The sequence below is a fragment of the Hemitrygon akajei genome, chromosome 20, assembly GCF_048418815.1.
Source record: "Hemitrygon akajei chromosome 20, sHemAka1.3, whole genome shotgun sequence".
In the NCBI taxonomy this organism is placed as follows: Eukaryota; Metazoa; Chordata; class Chondrichthyes; order Myliobatiformes; family Dasyatidae; genus Hemitrygon; species Hemitrygon akajei.
In genome coordinates this window covers 2,187,794-2,211,851 of record NC_133143.1, presented here as the reverse complement: position 1 = coordinate 2,211,851, position 24,058 = coordinate 2,187,794, and the positions used below count along the sequence as shown (strand labels likewise).

Below are 24,058 nucleotides of genomic sequence, written 5' to 3'. Positions count from 1 at the left end.
GTCAGACGTATCAGTATTACAGTGGAGTAAAGGGAATTACAAGATATGAAAGAGGAGCTGGCCAAAGATGACTGGAAGGGGACACTAGCAAGGATGCAATGGCTGGAGTTTCTGGGAGCAATTCAGAAAGTGTAGGACAGATACCTCCCATAAAAGAAGTATTCTAAAGGCAGGATGACGCAACTGTGGCTGACAAGGGAAGTCAAAGCCAACATGAAAGCAAAAGAGAGGGCATATAATAGAGCAAAAATTAGTGGATTGGGGAGCTTTTAAAAACCAGCAGAACACAACTGAAAAACAAATCATAAGGAAGGAGAAGATGGAATACAAAGGTAAGTTAGCCAATAATATTAAAAAGATAGCAGAAGTTTCTTCAGATACATAAAATGTAAAAGAGAGGTGAGAGTACGTATTGGACTGCTGGAAAATGATGCTGGAGAGGTAGGAATGGGGGACAAGGAAATGATGGACAAACTGAATAGTTTTTTTGCATCAGTCTTCACTGTGGAAAACGCTAGCAGTATGCTAGATGTTCAGCGGTGTCGGGGAGCAGAAATGAGTGAATTTGCCATTTCTAGGGAGAAGATGCTAGGGAACTGAAACGTTTGAAGGTAGATATATCATCTGGACCAGATGGTGTGCACCTGAGGGTTCTGAAAGAGTACCTGAAGAGATTGTGCAGGCATTCGTCATGATCTTTCAAGAATCGATAGTTTCTGGCATGGTTCCTGAGGACTGGGAATCTGTAAATGTCACTCCACTCTTCAAGAAGGAAGAGAGGCAGATGAAAGGAAACTATATGTCAGTTAGTCAAGCTCAGTGGTTGGGAAGATGTTGGAGTCGATTGTTAAGGATGTGGTTTTGGGCTATTTAGAGGCACATGATGAAATAGATTGAAGTCATGGTTTCCTTCAGAGAAGATCTTGCCTGACAAAACTGTTGGAATTCTTTGAAGAAATAATGAGCAGAATAGTCAAAGGAGATGTTGTATAGTTGGATTTTCAGAAGGCCTTTGACAGGGTGTCTTACATGAGGCTGCTTATAAGTTTAATTGCCTGGGAATTGGGGTGAGAAGAAAAAAAAACTTTCTGAGTAAGTAATGATGGTCTGGAATTTCTCTGTATAAAAGACTTGTGGAGGCAGAAATCTTCAAATCACATTATAAGTACCTGAGTGAAATGAAGAATCACTAACTATAAGCCTAGAGATGAGAAGTGGGATGAAGATAATGCCCACTTTTGGTCAGCATGGAAACAATGAGCTAAATGAACCCCTGTGTGGTAATTTCAACTGAGAGGTGGTACCTCTATCCCCAGAGTGATTTGCTGAGCAAGGCCAGGGTCCTGATGCAAGATGCAATAGACTGTTTGGGCAATCTAAACGTCGGTCCAGATAGACTAGAAAGGCAGGGTGCTGTGAGTCGAGCAAGTTTGGTTCGCTCTGGGCATTAAGCTGATTTGGAGGGGTTGAGAACAGCTTCTCTGGCAGCAAAATCTAGGCCCGGAGTGATTCGCTGGCAGTGGGTCCTGGTTCCTGTTGTGAGCGTCAGACAATTTAAATGCTGGCCCAGATAGACTGGGGGCTCTTGTCTCTGTGATGCTAAGACTGTGAGACTGCCCCTGGCTGCTGTGCTTTGCGTCTGTGAACTTTGCAATGTTTTGTCCCGCTAATATGATCAACTGAATACTGAGGCTTTGGGCCTACTTCGGGCTGCTGTGGACATTTGGATCTGAGGGCTCCATTAGGTTCGGAATGCTGTTGTTGTTGCCTGCTTCTATTGTTTACATGGTTTGTTTTGAATTTTATCTCTCTTTCTCTGTGGGGAGGTCTTTTTTAAAAATTGGGTTCTTTGTTCCATGATTTGTGACTGCCTGTATGCAAACACATCTCAAGGTTGTATAATTTAAGCATTCTTTGATAATAAATGCACTTTGAAACTTGGTGCAGCACCCTTTTTAGTCTTTTACTGTGAAATTTAACTCAGTTTTCTTTATTCCAAAAAAGAATGGCACCATGACTTTCTCTTTCATTGTCACTATAATGCTCCAGTCTTGGCCACATTGTCATTAATCTTTACAGCTTTAATCCAGTTTTGAAGTTCTTGCATGTTGTTCAGCCCTGACATTTAGTTGGTTTATGTGTCCTTAATGTTGAAAATTTGAAGTTATGCTTGAGTCTAAATTAGTTATAATTTTGCTTCTGTCAGCTGGAGTCACCACTTGCAGGCCCTACTTCTCATTCTCATGGTGCTGATTTGAGGTGATTTTTCCCATATTTTGACAATTCCTAAAACTAGACCATTCTTTTTTTCTAATAGTTCCAATTCATTTTTGACCTTATTTTAAATGTATCTAAAGCACCTTAGAAAAATGCTTTTTAGTAACTTTGTGATGGAATATTGGTTGTAAATGGTGTGAATATGTGAGTAAATAGTGTTTTTTAAAAAATTTCAGATCATTTTATCAGAATTATCAAAATGGAAAACTTTGTCCTTTATGAAGAAATTGGAAAAGGAAATAAATCTACTGTTTACAAAGGCAGAAGGAAGGGAACTGTTAATTTTGTGGCTATTTTATGTATTGACAAATCAAAAAGGCCAGAGATCACAAATAGGGTGAGTTTCTCATAATAACTGCATTCATTAGGCACTGTGATTGCATAGAATATGCAAATCTGTCAAATATTGAAGGTTTGTCCTGGGAGGTGTTGCATTATTGGTACAAGTAATGACTTTGTATTTGGTTTTCATATTATACAAAGTAAATACTTTAAAATATGTATTTAATATAGGTGCGACTTACTCATGGTATTGAACACCAGAATATCGTATTATTTCATGAATGGTATGAGACAAACAATCACTTATGGCTTGTGGTAGAGCTGTGCACAGGTAAGAATTCAAATCATTGAAATAAAAACTTAGAAAATTTATAAAACAGATTGACTTGTTGAAAGTTAGCCAACTTAATCCTTCCTTCTGGTAATTGGGTCTATTATCCTCCAGGTCAAGGCTTATTTAGGTACTTTCTGGATATGGTGAAAAATTTCTGCCTTACTGGTCCTTTCCAGCAGTGAGATGCAGACCCTCACTAATTTCTGGGTGGAAATGTTTTTCCACAATTCTGCTTGGATTTTTTGATCAAAAACATTTAATCTATGCTCTCTGTTTTTTCACCTTTTAGTTAAGAGAAGTAAATCCTTTCCATTTACACTATATAAGCACCCTATAATTTTGTCCACCTCAATTGTTCTCACCACAATGCCGTCTGTTTCCAATCATTGTTTCCTTGCAGCTGTAATTTTCCAGTACTGACAAGGTACTCATAAATCTTCTGGGTAACCTTTCTTGTATCTTTCTCCAGGCAGGCACCCTTTGAGCTGTAGCCTAGCAAGCATTGTATGTCATTCTACCATAAATCCCAGCTATTGTATTCTTTGCCTTGCTGTTAAAGCTAAGATTTATGTTTGTCTTTTAACTGCTATCTGCCTCAAGAATCTGTGTTCATGGACTCCCATGGTCCCTATGTTCATCCACATTTCTCAATATATTCCTGTTTGCAATTTTAATAATACCTTGCCCTTCTCACGTCACTTTCAGATCAAACTGATTAAGTCATTGAAAGTTTTGTTCCTCCCCATCAACTATTTAATATAATTCTTTTATAATCTTCAACCTTTATTTTGTTACTTGCTTATCTGTTTAAACTCTGAATACATTCAAGAAAACAGGGAATGATCATTATTTGTAAAATCTGTAACACAAAAAATGCCCATCAGTACCTTTTCTTTGCTAAATACTGTTTAAGATATTAATGAGATTTTAAAAGGTGAGAGATGGTTAATTAATTTAACATCTTTGTTTGTCTTGAATAGTTGACATAGTTGGGTAACATTACTTCATGGTTTTGTCACAGCTTCACTTTACATCAAAGTAGTTAGTATCAGAATCAGGTTTAATATCACTGGTATGCGTCATGACATTTGTGTTTTGCAGCAGCCATATGTTGCAATACATAATAAAAAAAACTATACATTACCGGAAAAAATAGACATGAAAAAGTTAAATAAGTAGTGCCAAAGGAGGACAAGAAGGAAGAAAATGAGTGAAGTGGTATTCATGGGTTCATTGTCCATTCAGAAATTAAATGGCAGTAGGGAAGAAGCTTTTCCTAAAATTTTGAGTGTGTGTCCTTGATGGTAGCAATGAGAAGAGGGCATGTCTTGGGTGGAAAACGGCCAGTGAAGGAGTGGAAATTTGAGGCTTTGACTTGAGAGATTTTGGCAGTTGGACTGTGCAATCAAGTCAATCAAGATTTGAATAGCTCAGCAGAAAGCCATTGATTAGACAATCAAGATTTGAATAGCTCAGACTCAGCAGAAAGCAGCTGATTGGGCAATCGAGGTCAGGTGACCAAGCAGTTTGAAAAGCTCAAACAAATAAATAGAGGGTTACCTCAAGCGGAGCAGCCTGTGGAAAGCGGCCAGTGAAGGAGTGGAGATTTGAGGTTTTGACCCGAGAGGCTTCGACGAGAAGAGGCTGAGGACAAGCTTCACTCCAAGTGAGGTGAGGCCGGGTAAGTTCCTTTCAAAGGAGAAAGTTTCAAAAGTTGAGGCAAGTATTGGGTAGGTCATGGCAGCTGAGATCGGCCTCGTGGTTTGTTCATCCTGCAGCATGTGGGAAATCAGGGATACTTCCAGTGTCCCTGACGACTATGTGTGCAGGAAGTGTGTCCAACTGCAGCTTCTGGCAGACTGCATTGAGCGTTTGGAGCTGCGATTGGGTTCATACTGGAGCATCCGCGATGCTGAGAAAGTCGTGAATAGCACGTTCAGTGAGTTGGCCACACCGCAGGTAAAGGCTACACAGGCAGAAAGGGAAAGGGTGGCCACTCGACAGCGTAGCAGTAGGCAGGTAGTGCAGGAGTCCCCTGAGGTCATCTCCCCCCTAAACAGATATACTGTTTTGGATACTGTTGGGGGAGATGTCTCATCAGGAGAAGGCAGCAGCAGCCGCCGAGTTCATTGCACCATGAGGTGGCTCTGCGGCACAGGGGGGAAGGAAAAGGAGTGGGAGAGCGATAGTGATAGGGGATTCGATTGTAAGGGGAATAGATAGGCATTTCTGCGGCTGCAAACGAGACTGCAGGATGGTATGTTGCCTCCCTGGTGCAAGGGTCAAGGATGTCTCTGAGTGGCTGCAGGACATTCTGGAATGGGAAGGTGAACAGCCAGTGGTCGTGGTGCACATAGGTACCAACGATATAGGTAAAAAATGGGATGAGGTCCTACAGGTGAATTTAGGGAGTTAGGAGATAAACTAAAAAGTAGGACCACAAAGGTAATAATCTCTGGATTACTACCAGTGCCACGTGCTAGTCAGAGTAGAAATAGGAGGATATTTCAGATGAATACGTGGCTTGAAAAATGGTGCAAGGGGGAGGGATTCAAATTTCTGGGGCATTGGAACCAGTTCTGGGGGAGGTGGGACCGGTATAAATAGGACGGTCTGCACCTGGGCTGGACTGGAACCAATGTCCTAGGGGGAGCATTTGCTACTGCTGTTCAGGAGGCTTTAAACTAATGTGGCAGGTGGATGGGAACAAGTGCAGAGAGACAGAGGGGTGTAAAATGAGGGTAGAAGCCAAAAGTAGTAAGGTGAAAAGTAAAGGTGGCAGGCAGGCAAATCCAGGGCAAAAAGCAAAAAGGGCCACTTTTCAACATAATTGTATAAGGGCTAAGAATGTTGTAAAAACAAACCTGAAGGCTTTGTGTTTCAATGCGAGGAGCATTCATAACAAGGTGGATGAATTGAATGTGCAGATAGTTATTAATGAATATTATATAGTTGGGATCACAGAGACATGGCTCCAGGGTGACCAAGGATGGGAGCTCAACATCCAGGGATATTCAATATTCAGGAGGGATAGACAGGAAAGAAAAGGAGGTGGGGTAGCATTGCTGGTTAGAGAGAAGATTAACGCAATAGAAAGGAAGGACATTAGCCTGGAGGATGTGGAATCGATATGGGTAGAGCTGCATAACAGTAAGGGGCAGAAAACGCTGGTGGGAGTTGTGTACAGGCCACCTAACAGTAGTAGTGTGGTTGGGGATGGCATTAAACAGAAAATTAGAAATGCGTACAATAAAGGAACAGTAGTTATAATGGGTGACTTCAATCTACATATAGATTGGGTGAACCAAATTGGTAAGGGTGCTGAGGAAGAGGATTTCTTGGAATGTATGCGGGATGGTTTTCTGAACCAACATGTCGAGGAACCAACTAGAGAGCAGGCCATTCTAGATTGGGTATTGAGCAATGAGGAAGGGTTAGTTAGCAATCTTGTTGTGCGAGGCCCCTTGGGTAAGAGTGAGCATAATATGGTGGAATTCTTCATTAAGATGGAGAGTGACATAGTTAGTTCAGAAACAAAGGTTCTGAACTTAAAGAAGGGTAACTTTGAAGGTATGAGACGTGAATTAGCTAAGATAGACTGGCAAATGATACTTAAAGGGTTGACGGTGGATATGCAATGGCAAGCATTTAAAGATCGCATGGATGAACTACAACAATTGTTCATCCCAGTTTGGCAAAAGAATAAACCAGGGAAGGTAGTGCACCCGTGGCTAACAAGGGAAATTAGGGATAGTATCAAGTCCAAAGAAGAAACATATAAATTAGCAAAAAAAAGCGGCACACCTGAGGACTGGGAGAAATTCAGAGACCAGCAGAGGAGGACAAAGGGCTTAATTAGAAAAGGGAAGAAAGATTATGAGAGAAGGCTGGCAGGGAACATAAAAACTGACTGTAAAAGCTTTTATAGATATGTGAAAAGAAAAAGATTGGTCAAGACAAATGTAGGTCCTTTACAGTCAGAAACAGGTGAATTGATCATAGGGAACAAAGACATGGCAGACCAATTGAATAACTACTTTGGTTCTGTCTTCACTAAGGAGGACATAAATAATCTTCCGGAAATAGTAAGGGACCGAGGGTCTAGTGAGATGGAAGAACTGCGGGAAATACATGTTAGTAGGGAAGTGGTGTTAGGTAAATTGAAGGGATTAAAGGCAGATAAATCCCCAGGGCCAGATGGTCTGCATCCCAGAGTGCTTAAGGAAGTAGCCCAAGAAATAGTGGATGCATTAGTGATAATTTTTCAAAACTCCTTAGATTCTGGGTTAGTTCCTGAGGATTGGAGGGTGGCTAATGTAAGCCCACTTTTTAAAAAAGGAGGGAGAGAAAAACCGGGGAATTATAGACCGGTTAGTCTGACGTTGGTGGTGGGGAAAATGCTAGAGTCGGTTATCAAAGATGTGATAACAGCACATTTGGAAAGAGGTGAAATCATTGGACAAAGTCAGCATGGATTTGTAAAAGGAAAATCATGTCTGACGAATCTTATAGAATTTTTTGAAGATGTAACTAGTAGAGTGGATAGGGGAGAGCTAGTGGATGTGGTATATTTAGATTTTCAAAAGGCTTTTGACAAGGTCCCACACAGGAGATAAGTGTGCAAACTTAAAGCACACGGTATTGGGGGTATGGTATTGATGTGGATAGAGAATTGGTTGGCAGACAGGAAGCAAAGAGTGGGAGTAAACGGGACCTTTTCAGAATGGCAGGCAGTGACTAGTGGGGTACTGCAAGGCTCAATGCTAGGACCCCAGTTGTTTACAATATATATTAATGATTTAGATGAGGGAATTAAATGCAGCATCTCCAAGTTTGCGGATGACACGAAGCTGGGCGGCGGTGTTAGCTGTGAGGAGGATGCAAAGAGGATGCAGGGTGACTTGGATAGGTTAGGTGAGTGGGCAAATTCATGGCAGATGCAATTTAATGTGGATAAATGTGAGGCTATCCACTTTGGTTGCAAGAACAGGAAAACAGATTATTATCTGAACGGTGGCCGATTAGGAGAAGGGGAGATGCAACGAGACCTGGGTGTCATTGTACACCAGTCATTGAAGGTGGGCATGCAGGTACAGCAGGCGGTGAAAAAGGCAAATGGTATGTTGGCATTCATAGCAAAAGGATTTGAGTACAGGAGCAGGGAGGTTCTACTGCAGTTGTACGAGGCCTTGGTGAGACCGCACCTAGAATATTGTGTGCAGTTTTGGTCCCCTAATCTGAGGAAAGACATTCTTGCCATAGAGGGAGTACAGAGAAGGTTCACCAGATTGATTCCTGGGATGGCAGGAGTTTCATATGAAGAAAGACTGGATCGACTAGGCTTATACTCGCTGGAATTTAGAAGATTGAGGGGGGATCTTATTGAAACGTATAAAATTCTAAAGGGATTGGACAGGCTAGATGCAGGAAGATTGTTTCCGATGTTGGGGAAGTCCAGAACGAGGGGTCACAGTTTAAGGATAAAGGGGAAGGCTTTTAGGACCAAGATGAGGAAAAACTTCTTCACACAGAGAGTGGTGAATCTGTGGAATTCTCTGCCACAGGAAACAGTTGAGGCCAGTTCATTGGCTATATTTAAGAGGAAGTTAGATATGGCCCTTGTGGCTAAAGGGATCGGGGGTATGGAGAGAAAGCAGGTACAGGGTTCTGAGTTGGATGATCGGCCATGATCATACTGAATGGCGGTGCAGGCTCGAAGGGCTGAATGGCCTACTCCTGCACCTATTTTCTATGTTTCTATGAGAAGCCATTGTTAGTAAGTGATTCTTATTTTGTAGTTTCATCATGACATGAGAAAGGATCTGGTGCTTTCCCGGCATATATGATGAATAAACTCTTTTCTGGCTTCTAGCCGGTTACAGGTATGCCTAGGCATGTCTTATTCGGAGGTGTATTTATCTCCATTGTCCACCTCTCCTGATTGGTTAGTCCTCATCCAATCAGGTTTTCGATGTTGCATCTTTTTTACAGTTGAATTCCAGTTCTTACTTGGAGCGAGACCTTCACCTTTGTTAAAATTCTATTTCTCTAGTTTTATTTCAAATGCTTCCTTTTCAAGGTGGTCCCAAAACCATCGGCACAGCACAGTAGTTATGTGCCATTGAAGTCAATCCTGTGGCATGGATTCACAATGGCCATAGGATTAACATCACCCCTAATAAAGTTAACAGACAACTACAATAAGAATTTATTTGTTTATCGGGCCATGTTTGTAAAGTCTTGTTTAGTACATTACAAATAATTGAATTTGAATTTCTGAGTGTTAGTGCATAACTTTGGCCATAGTTTTAAAAGCTACTATTCATTCATGATGGCATCTGACTAGCACCTAGTTTTGCTCCAGACTTCAGACTCACCAGGGTGCAATGAAATTCATTGCTTGCTCAAACTGAAAATTAATTGCAGACGAACTATTAAGCATTGAAACTAGTTTTGCAAGTTATCTATGTGTTATTAATTAATGAAAAATGTCTTTTGCTAAGAGAATCTTGGAATATATCCATAGTTAACCATATTTGAAAAATAATGGACAGGTAAAAATCACTGGTTCATCTAGCAACTACAATAAACTGGAGAATTTCACTGAAAGCAAGAACTGAAAACTGATTATACAAAGCTTTTTGTTCTTTCTCATCTCAGGATGAGAGGCTAGAAACCAAACAAATAACCCATGTGTCAAGACTGGCACGGCTAAGGTTCTTGATCATCCGTTTGTGTTTCTTTGTCACAGAGAAGGGCAGTAAGAAGTTTTAAACAGCTGTTAAGAATAGGATAACCATAGAGTGGCAACAATGGAGTGAGCCTTGGTGGTTTCATTCAAAAACTTCAATATATATCCGATTTATCTGCACACACTGTCACAAGGCAGAGCTCAGTTAAACTGTGATTTCTCATGGTCCTATCTAAATCTTGGTATGAGTTTCAAATGAATATGGTTAAGTTTCATTGAGAGAAATTGTGGAAAGTAATGTTGACCTTTATTAATAGAATTAATTTGCTTTAGTCAATTGATTTTTTTCTCTCTGGGGTGAAAGAAAGCTGTAGGAGGTGCAGTACAAATATGTGGCCTGATCAAATTCCAGGAGCAAGTCTGGCCAGCTTGGTCAGACTCCTTTCTCTCCTAAAAAAGATGAGTTGATTCCTGTACAGGCATTTCACGGTGCTTATCTTCTGTTATCTCTTTTGATGGTTGCTGACCATGGACTCCACGTACTCCTTTCTGTGCACCGCTGCCCGTGTTTCTACCCGACGCTGCCCCAGATTGTCTGTCAGAGAATTTGTTATTGATGATCAGAGGCAGAACTTTATGGGAAAGGTCTAATCTTTGGTAATTTTGTCGTAATACAGTTCAGCAATGGCCTTCAGAAAAAGAGGAGATAGAGTACTGTGGATTGATCAGAATTTAGCAGGAAGGATGAAGTAGCACAGTGTTCAGAGAATTTTTAAGGTATCTTAGATTGCTTTGAAAGAATGTTGCCAAGGATGGTGAAGTTTTTGGATTAAGATTGGCTTGATTTCTTTGGAAGAGGAAGCTGAGAAGAGTTACAAATGACATACATAAAATTAAAAGGTGCTAGATGAAGTAAGTGGAACTGACCCAAAACATGGATTTCAAGTGGTTGATAAAAAGGAGCTGGATACTATATTTTTATAGATACTATAAACAGCCCATTTTTTTCCCCTTTTTTCTTTATTAGTTAGTGGTTAGTTTGTTAGATTAGTTGTTCTTGTGGTAATGATTTTTTTTCTCTTTTTCTCTTTTCTGTTTTTTTCAACATGATATACCTAGTTTTTTTTTGTTTTGTTTATATGATATTTGTATCATTCATGATTTGGGAAGACTTAACCATATTTTACTTATTGCTTGTGTATCCTTTTATGTGCATTTTAATTTTGTAATCCCAATAACTACCGGTATGTATTAATCTTATCATGTTGATATTAATAAAAGGATTGAAAAAGAAAATAAAAGAAAGGAGCTGGAATGTGAAAATGATGTTCCTCCATTTCCTAGTGCATTTTAAAGTACATTTGAAGAGATTTATTCAAGATTTAATATACTGTACTGTGCCAAAGTCTTAGGTACATATATATATATCTAGGGAGCCTAAACCTTTTGCACAGTACTGTAGTAATTTTATGAATTGCACTGTATTGCTGGCACAAAAACTAATTTCATGACATTGGTGAGTGATGATAAACCTGTTGTGGACTGAGAGTGGGAAGGGGGCAGGGAGACGGGAATCATGGTTGGGAAAAGGGGAAGGGAGAATGGAGGAAGTGGGAAGCGATATTCTGTAATGATCAATAAACCTATTGTTTGGAATCAAATGACCTTGCCTGGTGTCTCAGGGCTGGGTGTGTCTGCACCTGTTTCTTCCTGTCCCGCTCTAGAACTCTTTCTGGCACCTGTCCCACATCCCTCCCACAGCATTCTAGCCTCGCCATTCCCAACATCCTTTTCTCCTGCCAGATTTACAAGCTTGCTCTCCAGTCGACATTGATGGACGCAGTACTGTGCAAATCTCTTGGGCATCCTAGCAATTTATGTGCCTAAGACTTTTGCACAGTACTGTAGGTTTAAGAAATATGAAATTAAGGCTGAAAATGCTGGAACTACTTAGTAAGACAAGACGCAGAAAAAGTTAATTTTTCAAGTTGTTGTCCTATCACCTAATGACTGAGCCACCTGTTATTAATTCTACCTTTATCTCTACAAATATTGCTTGACTTGTTTCCACCTCTTCTCAGTTTTTACTCAAAGATATGTGTTGTATTCATGTTTGATTTTGCTGCATCCAGTCTGTTGTTTCTGTTGCAGGAGGTTCTTTGGCAATGGTTATCACCCAAGATGAATACTTAAATGAGGATGTAGTTAGACAGTTTGGTATTGATCTAGTAATGGGTTTGCACCATATCCATGAGTTGGGCATCGTGTTTGGTGATCTTAATCCTGCTAAGGTAAAAGGACACTTTTGAATTATATATGGTTAATTGCAGTTATAATTGGAAAATAAATACGATTTCTTTTGTTAATGACCTTATTTGTGCTAGAGTTTTTTTCAATCTCTAATCAAATCGCCAGATTTTTTTTTCCACAAAAGACTGATTGTTAACTTGACAGTCCACCTAACTTTGGCTTGGATACCTTCCACATTTTGCCTTTAATCTCAGAATTAATAGTCATATTTTCAATTGTCCTGTGACCTTCACTTTGGAATTCCCTCCTTTATTTATTCTATCAGTCACTTCTCTTTTTAAAGGCGTTGATAAATTAACCAATTGCAGAAAAGTTTTGGCCATCCCTCTCAATATCTTCTCTGGTGGGCATTATTTTTTCTCTCTTAATTGTACTTCTGAAATGCAGTTTGACATTTATTGTTTTCTGCGCAGTGTAGGCCCTTCCAGCCCTTTGAGCTATGCTACCCCAGCAAACCCCGACATACCTGATAAAGCTGTATCTAATGGGACAATTTACAATGGCCAGTTAACCTACCTGGTATGTCTTTGGACTGTGGGATTAAACAGGAAGACTTGAAGAAGATGCACGCATTCCATGGGGAGGAAGTACAGAGATTCCTTACAGCATGATGCTGAAATTCTGAAACCCTCAGAGCTGTAATAGTGTCGCACTAACTGCTGTGCTACTGTCGTGACCTTGTTATATGCTAAATAAGTAAAAAATTTTAAGATAGTGTTTCTCAACCTTTTTTAGCCCAATGCCCTCCCCACCCCCTAAAGTACCTTCATATTTGCCAATGCTCCTCTTAGGCACCCCCATTGTGTAAAAACGTCTACCGTATGCTACCATGATAAAAATGATTCTGCTGTAAATTTCTATTTGCCTCTGAAACTTAGCTTACACAGTACCTGTGCGCTGTACAGCAGCTTTGCTATCAATGTGATCCTTGAGCTTGATGGTTTTTATCAAGAGTTGAAATATCTGGTTTAAGTTGTGACAGCAAAAGCATTAAGTCCCCACACAAAACAATATCCAAGCGGTTTCTGTTTTTTGTGAGTATATGGTTCACTGCACTAAAGCCTCTTTCAACAAGTCAGGAGGATGGAAATACTATGAACAACAATTTGGCTCTTATTCAAAGACCAAGAAACTTTGTATGATACTGTAGTCACATACCACAAAAGATGATATTCTTGAGAAGTATTTTTGCTTTTTCATTATTTTGAAATTCGATAATTTCTTCTTGCAAGCTCTCTTCCTGTTCTTCCACCTTGCAAAGAAATGGGTTAATTATCCAGTTCGGAATTTCCAGGTCGTTCAAATACTTGAATCGATTCTGAAGGTCCTTCTTCAGTTGCTGCAGGTGGAAGCAGTACTTTTGCAAATCACTGTCTATGAAAGAGAGTGCCATACTTTCCGTGTAGGGAAACTGTGAAAACATTCTCCCAATGTTTTGCTTATATAATTACAGTGTTCCAATAAAAGTGGACACTGCTCTTTTTACCTGGATTAAATTAAAATTCTCACCCTGCTGATTCATATTTAGAATGTTTGTTTTGTCATACAGATCAGCTAGGTATGCCACATATCCGTGTAGAAGTTCAATCTTGTTTCCCAAGCTCTTGTTGACTTTGAGCAGAAATTCAACCACAGTCTCAAAAAGTTCAAAGAAACGTTTTAAGCAGCAGCCTTTTGACAGATAATGCACTTCAGTGTGACGAAGCAAACGTTCAAACTCTTCATAGTTATCTTGGCATAACTGTTGAAATATCCTGCTATTGAATGCTTGAGCTTTAATTTTATTGATAGCAGATATTACAAGAGTCATGCTTGGAAAAAAGTCACTGGTTGAGGATTTTGGCTGCAAGATTGTGACAATGAATTACACAATGGATTGCAAACAAACTTGGAATTTCTTTCTCATAAATGTCACTAAATCAGCAGGGTGACCTGTCATATATGGTGTTCCATCTGCTGCACAAGAAATCATGTTCCTAATTAGAACACTCTTATCCTCAATATAATTTTGAGCTTGTCATAGATTGATTTTCCATTGATAATTGTTTTTAACTTTTTCCAAGAGAGAATCTCTTCATAAACTTTTCCATTTTTGATAAACCGTATATATGCCAGCAGCAATGCCTCATTATCTCGCACAGTTGACTCATCCATTTGTATACCAAATTCTATTTTTTTTGTAGCTCTGGGCATAATTGATACTCAATGTCTTCACTCATTTTGTCATACGACGAGTTATAGAGTTATTACTCAGACAAATTGATTTTTAAAATCCTGGTATCCATTTTGAGAACAGTGGTGAGCACTTCTGATAGAACAGGCATTATTAATTTTTTTACCAGTTGTATACTTTGTTATCATTTTGGAAATGTTCTAAGAAGAAATGAGACCACTATCAAGGTCATTTTTGGCTTTCTTGGCAAATGACTTGAGTGTGCCATGCTTTTCAAATGCTTCTTTCATCTTCTGGAATTGAGTAATATCATAAGTAGCATTTTTAGGGTGTCTTTTACAGAAGTGTTCCACCAAACTTGATGGTTTTATGGCTTCATTAGACAGCACAGTATTACAAATAAGACACATGGGGCGTTGTTGATCTAAGGGGAACGGAATAAAACTACCTTCAGACGCATATTCATTAATGGGGCTAATATGCCTGTCAGATGTTGACAACAGCAGCGTGTTGATGGAGCATTGGTAGCTGTGCATAGAGGAAAGATGAAGATGATCACAATAGCGAAAATTACGTCGACAAGGATTCAGATTGGAACCTGAATGTTAGTTAGGACAGAACTGGTGTTCGGCAAGCCACCTTTATACTATTCTAGTTAGTGTGATTGACCAATCATGTGAGGTCTCATAATCTCCAAAGATGGTTCTTTACGGCAGATATGAAGCCGAGGTCTCTTTGAACACCTCAAGAAGAATCCTCGGGGTTGGCAAGTTCACCAGGTTTAAATTTCACCGTTTGGTTCCAGCCAGCACTGTATCAGTGCGCAACCTGTTTCCACAGATCTGTAGAGAAAGTTGAGAAGACGTACTTAACTTACCAACTGTTAAATTGGCTCGTTCTGTGCCACGTGTCAAGGAGAACCGTTGGGCACCCTGGTTGCTAATTTATGCATCCCCAATGACATCTGTTTGGTTGGATGAGATTGCTGAGTTTCAGATGCATTGTGCTCACTGCCTGCAGACCCATGTTCCAGTGCCTCATCCTTTTTTTCGGAAGTGCTTGCTCTAATAATGGTCGGTCAGGTCTCATGCCTCAAGTTAGGATGCTGCTTGCCACCCCTCCCCCAAGAATATTGAATGCCTCCCCTGATGACTTCTATTTCCTCTAATGCCCCCTTAGGACATGTAACTGGCCCCTTTGGGAATCATTGCTCTAAGAGGATATAAAATACTGGTTTGTCAGATTCACGGCTATAAAAATCATAATGTGGCACAAAATTATGTTTTTAAAGTTGTTTTTCTGGACATTTTACAAAGACATTTTATACCTACCACTTTATTATGTTCTTGAAATTTCTTACTCTCTTCTATAGGTATTGGTCGATGGGCCAGGCACTCTGAAGTACAGTAACTTCAGTCTTGCTAAGGCAGAAGGAGAGAATCTAGAGGAATTCTTTGCACTGATTGGCACAGATGATGATGTAAGTGAAGGTAATGAAGAGACACAGAAGAAATCCAAAAGCCGAACTCGAGGTAAAAATTTGTTAAAAAAAAATCTTGTGGCTTAAGTTTCATAGGTGCTGAGAAAACTTGAGATTCCCTGTTAAACTTGGGACATAAGGGATGTTATTGTCCAATCATAGCTAACCATGAAATACAGTAAATGGTGGAATGCTCAGCAGGCTATACAACACCGGGGGGGGGGAAACCAAAGTGTTTTTTTCAGGTTACTGCCCATTGTTTATCATGCTCTTTGCATGATGTTATCCTTTTGTTTATTGGCCATACATAGAGTTCTTATTGTACCTTTTGAATACAGACACTGTGTTATGGCTGTTCAGTCACTGAAAATTACCCTTACAGAATTCAGAAATCACTACCCAAAGTTTGTGCTGTTGAATGAGTTCACTCTCATGGAATTTATTTGGGGATAAAATAGTCTCCACAGATTCTTTTTCAACCCACATTTCTTGGAGCATGCAGATATAATGTACCTTTGTTTTCTGAAGAATTGTGAAATAGACTGTTTTCTGAGAATGTGATTCCACTGTAATGCAGGGATTATCTGTAAAGGAACTCCAAGGGATATTGTACAACCTCTGCAGTTATTCTATTTGAGACTGAGTATTTCAAAACAGAGAGTGTTTATCCTTTAAATTTGAGTATTTGGCCAACTGAGTTATTGTGAAAGCAGACTTCAGCAAAAATTGTAGTTTACTTGAACTGTTGCAAGAAATTTGGGGCACCATTGAAGCTGAACTGAATCTTACTGTGCATCTGCTCCTTGTGGAGTATTTTGTTATGTAGGTTATCAGAGCCTAATGGCTTTCCCACAAAATTCTTTTTTATTATAGTTAAATAAGCATTCTAAAGAATTGTACTTATTAAATTCTATTTCTAACAATAAGTTAAATAAAAGTGTTAATTTCTCTTAAATGCAGCATTCATGTTGTTGAATTTGCAACCATTATAAAATATGGAACTCAAAATTTAGATTGACGATTTGTTGCAATTTACAGCAGATCTTTTATGTTCAGGGCAGAAGATGGATTTAATAAGAAGACTAAATTTCTTGCCAACTAAAATCTGCCCTTTACAGTTTAACATCACCAAATTTATTAATAATAATCTTCAGGTGGCCTAGTAAATTTTCTATATTTTATGTTACTCATGTTAACATCCAAACACACTTGTAAAAAAAGTAACACAGCAATGTAAAAGAATCATATGTATCTGGAGAGTTTAAAGGGAGTGGGAAGTAGGCATTCAGTCTGGATCCCAGCTCTGGTCACAAACTTGCCTACACTCCTGATGCAGGAAGCTCTGGAACTGAACCCTGGATCTCGCTGCACCCCACATTCATGGCTGGGATTACACTCCGTTTGCACTCTGGAATGTGAGTGGGGCTCAGTGCTTGCCAGGCTAGTTAGTGAGTCAGTTGCTAAATCATTCCTAGTTCCAATCAGATGCCCGGTTATTTGAGGTTTATTGCATAACCTTTATCTAGAGTACAGTGGTTGCAGTGTGTACCATTCTGTAAAATGTACTGCATTGATTCCATTGGCTACATTGATATTCCCTCTCAAATTTACAAATTAGAATGATGTGGCAGTAGTTTTTGCCCCCTTCCTCACCTGCGAAAATGCATGCTAACCTGACTTAGAAATATATCACTGTTCCTTTATTGCTGGTAAATCTAAATTATGGAACTCTGCATATGAGCACTTTGGCAATTTCTTACAGCAATGAACTGCAGCAGTGTAACAAGGCAATTCATGACCATCAGCACCTCACAGCTAATTCAAGATGGCAGCATGTGCTCAGCAACTCTCAGGTGCTGAAGATAATGAATGAACTAAAAAAAACTTCTTAAAAAAAGGACATTTGCATTTACAGGTGTCCCCTGTTTTTCGAGCATTCGCTTTACAACAACTTGCTGTTACAGAAGACCTACGTTAGTACCTGTTTTCGCTAACCAAAGAGGATTTTCACTTTTACGAAAAAAAGACGCCCACTTTATACATGTGTTTACCCCGAGAAAGACTACAATGACCGTGAAGCCTTGTGCGGGCAGTTGTTTGCGCACGCGTGTGTGTGCGTACATATGCGTGTACGTGTGTAGGCGTGTATGTGCCGATTTTTTTTTCTTCTCCAAATCGATTTTGGCTCGCTGTCTTTCCGATTTTGATAAGTGAAATTACACTGTACCTACAATATTTCTACTTTATATAGGGTGTATATTTATCATATCATTCCTGCTTTTACTATATGTTAGTGTTATTTTAGGTTTTATGTGTTATTTGCTATGATTTGGTAGGTTATTTTTTTTGGTCTGGGAATGCTCAAAATGTTTTCCCATATAAATTAATGGTAATTGCTTCTTCGCTTTACGACATTTCGGCTTACAAACGGTTTCATAGGAACGGTCTACCTTCGGATTGCGGGGGAAACCTGTATATGGATTCTTTGAGAATCTTGAGACCAGCCAGGCACCTGATTTACATTTTTCCCCAAGATTGTTTACCGCTGTCATGCAGGAAGTGTGGCAGTCAAGGTGTAGATAGTGAACTCGTGTAAATAATGATCATATAATCTGCTTTTGTGATGTTGATTGAGGGAGATTATTGACAAGATTATTCATGGGAATTTCCCTGTTCTTTAAAACAATGGGTTAGTTATATGATCATCTTGGAATCCAGATGCAGTCATTATTTAATGAAAGATAGTGAAGTGGCACTGCAGTGTTGTGACAGGTTAGATTGTATGCAAATCACCTGGAGTGTGGTTTGAATCTGTCACTTGTTGAGAGGCGGGTACAAATTCAGCCACAGTTTGATATTCACCATATTATCTTGATGATTGTAAAAGCTGAGAACTAACTAGCTGTCAATTCATAAACACTAGAAAGTCTGCAGATACTGGAAATCAAAAGTAGCATACAAAATGCTGGGGGAACACAGCAAATCAGGCAGCAACTATGGAAATGAATAAGCAGTCAATGTTTTGGGCCAAGACACTTTCTACAGTGTACTGCACGAGACAATTTGTTCAAATTTAGGTGCTGAAGGATGGACTGAAGTAATAAGATACAAGATACTGAAGCAGCATAATATTTTGAAAAGCCCAAATTTTAGAATATCATGAGCAGAAAGACTTCAGTATGAAATGCTTAGACACTTTTATTTCATGAGCTTCAAGAAGCAGCATGTATTGATTTTGCAATGGCTGGTTAAATATTTACTTTTGATTCCCAGAGCTTTATGACACTAGTACATAAAGTCCATTTTGCATTGCAAAATAAAAATGCAGGTATTGTTACTAGTATTTATCTGAAGCATAAGGCCCAGGCATTGCAACTGAATTATTGTTTGATCCTGTAGCCTTTGCTATTATCTATGTAAGGTGCTCATGAATCGTAAGTATCAGGATTAGATAGATAGATAGATAGATACTTTATTCATCCCCATGGGGAAATTCAACATTTTTTCCAATGACCCATACACTTGTTTTAGCAAAACTAATTACATAAATTACTCAGTAAAAATATGATATGCATCTAAATCACTCTCTCAAAAAGCATTAATAATAGCGTTTAAAAAGTTCTTAAGTAGTTTACTTAGATACATTAAATACAATCAACCCCGGCACTTTAACATATCTTACTCCTGGCAGTTGTATTCTTCGAGCACTTTTAATGTTTTTTTTCATAGCTCATGTAAGCTGCATTTCCATGCTTTCATTCACAACCATGTCCAATCCCAACTTGAACATTTTCAGCATTGTTTCTTCTTCATAGTGCCAGCGACCCAGGTTCAATTCCTGCTGCTGCCTGTAAGGAGTTTGTATACTCTCTCTGTGACCGTGTGTGTTTCCTCCAGGTGCTCCGGTTCCCTCCCACAGTCCAAAGGTATACCTTTCGGTAGTTAATTGGTCATTGTAAATTCTCCCATGATTAGGCTGGGATTAAATTGGTTATTGCTGGGCAGTGCAGCTTGAAGGGCTGGAAGGGCCTGTTCCACACGTATTTCAATCAATCAGTAAGACTAACGTGGGAAATGTCACTCTGCAATTGTTCAATGCAAAAATGGGCCTTTTTGATCTACCTCATCCATGCTGAATTTTATGCCTATTTACATTATTTCCATATATACTATCTACATTATATCCTTTTATGCCTTTCTTACCCTAGAATCTGTCCAAATACCTTTTAAGCATTATAATGTATCTGCTCCCAGCACCACCTCTGGCACTTCATATTTTCAGCGCATTTTGTTTGAAAAATATACTCCTCAGATCTTCTTTAAACTTCTCACATCTCACCTTAAACCCGTGTCCTCTGTTGTAGACTCCTTTACCATAGGGAAGTGACTCTGTCTATTCTCTAAATGTCCCTCATAATTTTATAAACTTCTACAAGCTCATTCCTCAGTCTCTTGTGATCCAGTGAGAATAAACTCTACATTCTATTCCATGCAATGTCGTGGCGAATCTCCTCTGCACACCCTTCCTACTGTGTGGCAATGAGAACAGTATACAATATTCCAATATTTTGAACAGCTGCACAGTGATGTCCCAACTCTTTCAGTCAGTACCTTGGCCTAAGAAGGCCATTTGTGAAGTACTTTGTGCTTCGAAATAATAAAATTGCATGGCATATTCTCTAAGATGATCACCTAAAAAGATTGAGAGATCTATAGGGTGGAGAGGGACAACTTGAACATCTAGTTAAGCAATGAATCATTTCCGGAATAACCCAAAGATCAAAGTGAAACTGAAGATGACTTTGTAAAGTATCCAATCAAGTTGTGGAGAATGATGTGTTCAAGTGGAAGCTCATGGGGTGATAGGTGAGGACAAGAGGAACTCTTTCACTGTGAAGGTGGGGTGGATGCCTGGAGAATAAGGGCAGTGTCAATGGTGGAGAATTCTTTGGTTTCAAGAAACAGAATGCTATTCAAGGTATTTTGACGTGTCATTTGAATTATCTGTCCTAATAGGGTCTACACTGTATATGGCTCCTGAAGTTGTGAAGGGTGAAGACTGCTCTCCGACCAGTGATTTATGGTCTCTAGGCTGTGTACTGTATGAAATGTTTACTGGTATGTTTTGATGTATGTTCACTTCTATTCTCTCAGGCAGATTCATACAAGGTTTATATTTGACTTGTTTGTTAGTGCCAATTCATAAAACCATTTTGATCTTTATTTGCAATTTTTGAAGTTCTGAGGTGGGAGACTGCTGACTTATATTGTAATTTAAGATGCTTAAAATACAAAATGTCAAATGCAATTGCTAGATGGAAAGTTAAAATCTGATTGGTTTGTTACAACAGAAAATAACGCAAATAATGCATTACATAATTCTGTTTTTGCATTTCGTATTTATGTAGTGTTCATACAGCTAAATAAAATAAAATTCAATGACTGTTGACACTAATCTATAATTAACAATTCCACCTAGGAATATCCTTGGGAAATTGGAGAAATGCCCCAGCTTACAATAAAGCTGAATCTGGGGCTGGGGGACATTGGGAATTTTACCTCTGCACTTACTGTGCAACTTGTTTTATCTTATTCATTATGGAACAGTTGATGCTATTCTGGGGTAAATGGGGAAGGCAGAGCCTCCGAATAGAAGGGTATCGCTTTAAAGCAGAGATAAGAAGGAATTTCTTTTGCCAGAGTGTGGTGAACCTATTGAATTCATTGCCACAAATGGCTGAAGAGGCCAAGTCATTGCGTATGTTTAAGGTGGAGGTTGGCAGGTTCTTGATTAGTAAGGGCGTCAAAGGTTACGGGGAGAAGATGGGAGAACACATTGAGAGAGATAATAAATAAGCCATAATGGAATTGTGAAACAGACTTGAATGGCCGAATGGTCTGATTCTGTTCCTAAGACTTAGGGTTTTCTGGGAAAAATTTAATGATCCACTGTTATCATATTTGATTTTTTGAACATAGAAATAAAAAAAACTGCTGATGGATAGATATAAACAGCCCTAAGCTATGTTTTGTGTAATTCTGCAACATAATTAAATTATGCTGTAGAGACTGAGAAAACAAATGAGTAAAAGGTGTTTTTTGGATTGATGCAGGGAAATTGTGATCATGTAGAGACGTGTTGTTGATGGCATTCAAACTTGCTCATTGTCTTTTAATTCAACAGGAAAACCACCATTTTTCTCAGAAAACTTGTCTGCGTTGGTGGAGATGATTTTGCATGAAGATCCACCACCACTCAAACCTCAAGGTTCAGTAAATCTTCAAACTATTTTGTGAATTGTTTAAGCCAATGCTTGATAACTGTCCTGCACTGCCTCATTTGACCAGTTGCCTCACAGTGCCAGAGCCCAATTTCAGTCCTTTGCTTCTGCCTGTGCGGTTTGCACATTCTCTCTGTGACTATGTGGGTTTCCGCCAGGTGCTCTAGTTTCTTCCAAGATATTTGAGTTGGTAGGTAGGTTAAGTGGCCTCTTTGAATTACCTCTATTGTCTAAGGTGATAGAATCGGAAGATGAGAATGTGGTGTACATGTAAATATAGGAATAATGTGTGATAAGTGAAAATAAGTGGTGATGATTGGCATGGATTCAGTCTTCTGTTTCCATGTTGTGTATCTCTGACTCCATAATTACTGGCAAAATGCTTGTTTATGATTTTTGTATCTCTTGACTTAACTACATCCATACTTGTGTGATTTCAAAGGTACAATTTAATATCAGAGAAATGTATACAATATACATCCTGAAATGCTTTTGCTTCGCAACCATCCACGAAAATGGAGTGCCCCAAAGTTAAATGTGAGAACCCCAAAGTCCTCCCCAGCTTCCCTCCCTCCTGCGTGTAAGCGGCAGCAAGCAACAATCCCCCCTCCACCCACTGACATAAAAAAAAGCATTGGCACCTGCCACTGAGCACTCAAGTGTGAGCAAAGCAATAGCAAAGGCACATATTTGCAGTTACTCTAAAGACTTTGCGTTTCACCCGGTATATGACAACCACAGGCTCTCTCTCTCCCTAATAAGGGAGAAAGAGGTGTCACCGTTTTCCCAGCGAGCGGGGAGACATAATAAACAACTTGTGGTTTATGTTATTAAAAGTCTGTTATGTCTCTTTTTCCGAGCTCTGTGCCTGAAGATCTCAAAGATCTCGGGTCTTTGGGCACACAGCCGTAGATATTTCGACATCCCCGAAGACACACAGGTCTCCTGCTGTGACACAGACCCTTGATCTGCCTGTCTCCAAAGCCCCGAGATCCTAGGCTTCCAAATCTGAGCCGGACTCTGAGGCCGAGCCCTTGGCGTGCTGAACAGCAGCGAGTTATGAAACCCTGAGAGTGGGTCCCATTCCCGCAAAGAACTGAAGTCACCATATAACTCCATGTCAGGGTCTTCAAAAGAACCCTGAAAGGAGAAATAAAAACATTAAAGATGGAAATAGAGCTGTTTCCGAAGATGCAAGCAGAGAAGTCGCCGTTTAGCGCCATCATTACTCCGCTCTGCCTCCAGAAGTTCCTTTTCCATTCATTTCTTCCCACTGATTTACCTCCCTGCACCTATCCCTGCAAACAGGACGAGCTAGACCTGTTCCCACATCTCCTCTCACTACCATTCAGAGCCATAAACAGTTCTTCCTGTGAGGCGATACTTCACCTGTGAGTCTGTCAAGCTTTTTCACTCTAAAACATGAAAAACTCTAACCCGCCTCCAATACACCGAGACACAATGTAGATGGGGGGGCAATTTGTTAAACAGCTTCTCTCTATCCAGAACAAAAGGCAGGTTTTCACAGTGACCATCCATTTTAATTTTACATTCTATTCCCATTTTGATATTTTGGCCCATGGCCTCCACTGCCACAATGAGGCCACTCTCAGGTTGGAGGAGTAACACCTCATATTCTGTTTAGGTAGCCTTCAACCTGATTGCATCAATGTTGATCTCTCAAAATTCTAATAATTTCTTCTCCCTCCCCTTCTCTCTTTTTCCATTTCCCATTCTGACTCCCCTCTTACTCCTTATCTTTTCACCTCCCTCTCGTGCCCTTTTTCTCTCCTTTTTCTCCCATGGTCCATTTTCCTCTCCTATCAGATTCCTCCTCCTTCAGCCCTTTACCTCTTCCACCTATCAGCTTCCAACTTCATCCATCTTCCTCTTAACTGCCCACCTTTTCCTTCACAACTTTCTTGAGGAGGTGAGCAAGGTGATTGAGGATAAGGAAAGGGATGCTGTCTATATCGACTTCTGTAAGGCTTTTGACAAGGTACCTTGTGATAGGTTGATCGGGATGATTAAGATGCCTGAGATCTACTGTGACTTGGTAGTCTGGATTTGAAATTTGCTTGCTTGCTTACAAAAGACAGATGGTAGTGATGGTAGACTGTTATTCTTTTGAATTGAGTTGAATTTATTTCTTACATCCTTCACATCAGTAAAAATCTTTACATTGCGTCTCTGTCTAAATGTGCAATGTGCATTTATAGTAATTTGTAAT

At 39.6% G+C, this 24,058-nt stretch overlaps 1 protein-coding gene across 4 annotated transcripts in view; it reads left to right on the top strand.

Annotated features, from left to right (window-relative positions):
• Positions 1-24,058, top strand: part of ulk4 (unc-51 like kinase 4) — a 730,951-nt gene that overhangs the window by 5,544 nt on the left and 701,349 nt on the right. For 3 of the 4 annotated variants that reach the window (XM_073072962.1, XM_073072961.1, XM_073072964.1), the window contains exons 2-7: positions 2,454-2,614; positions 2,791-2,890; positions 11,736-11,875; positions 15,440-15,599; positions 20,564-20,665; positions 21,732-21,815. In XM_073072962.1, the coding sequence (XP_072929063.1) occupies positions 2,454-2,614; positions 2,791-2,890; positions 11,736-11,875; positions 15,440-15,599; positions 20,564-20,665; positions 21,732-21,815 (747 nt within the window). The remainder of the gene's footprint in view (positions 1-2,453; positions 2,615-2,790; positions 2,891-11,735; positions 11,876-15,439; positions 15,600-20,563; positions 20,666-21,731; positions 21,816-24,058) is intronic. The other variant, XM_073072965.1, reaches the window with a different exon arrangement.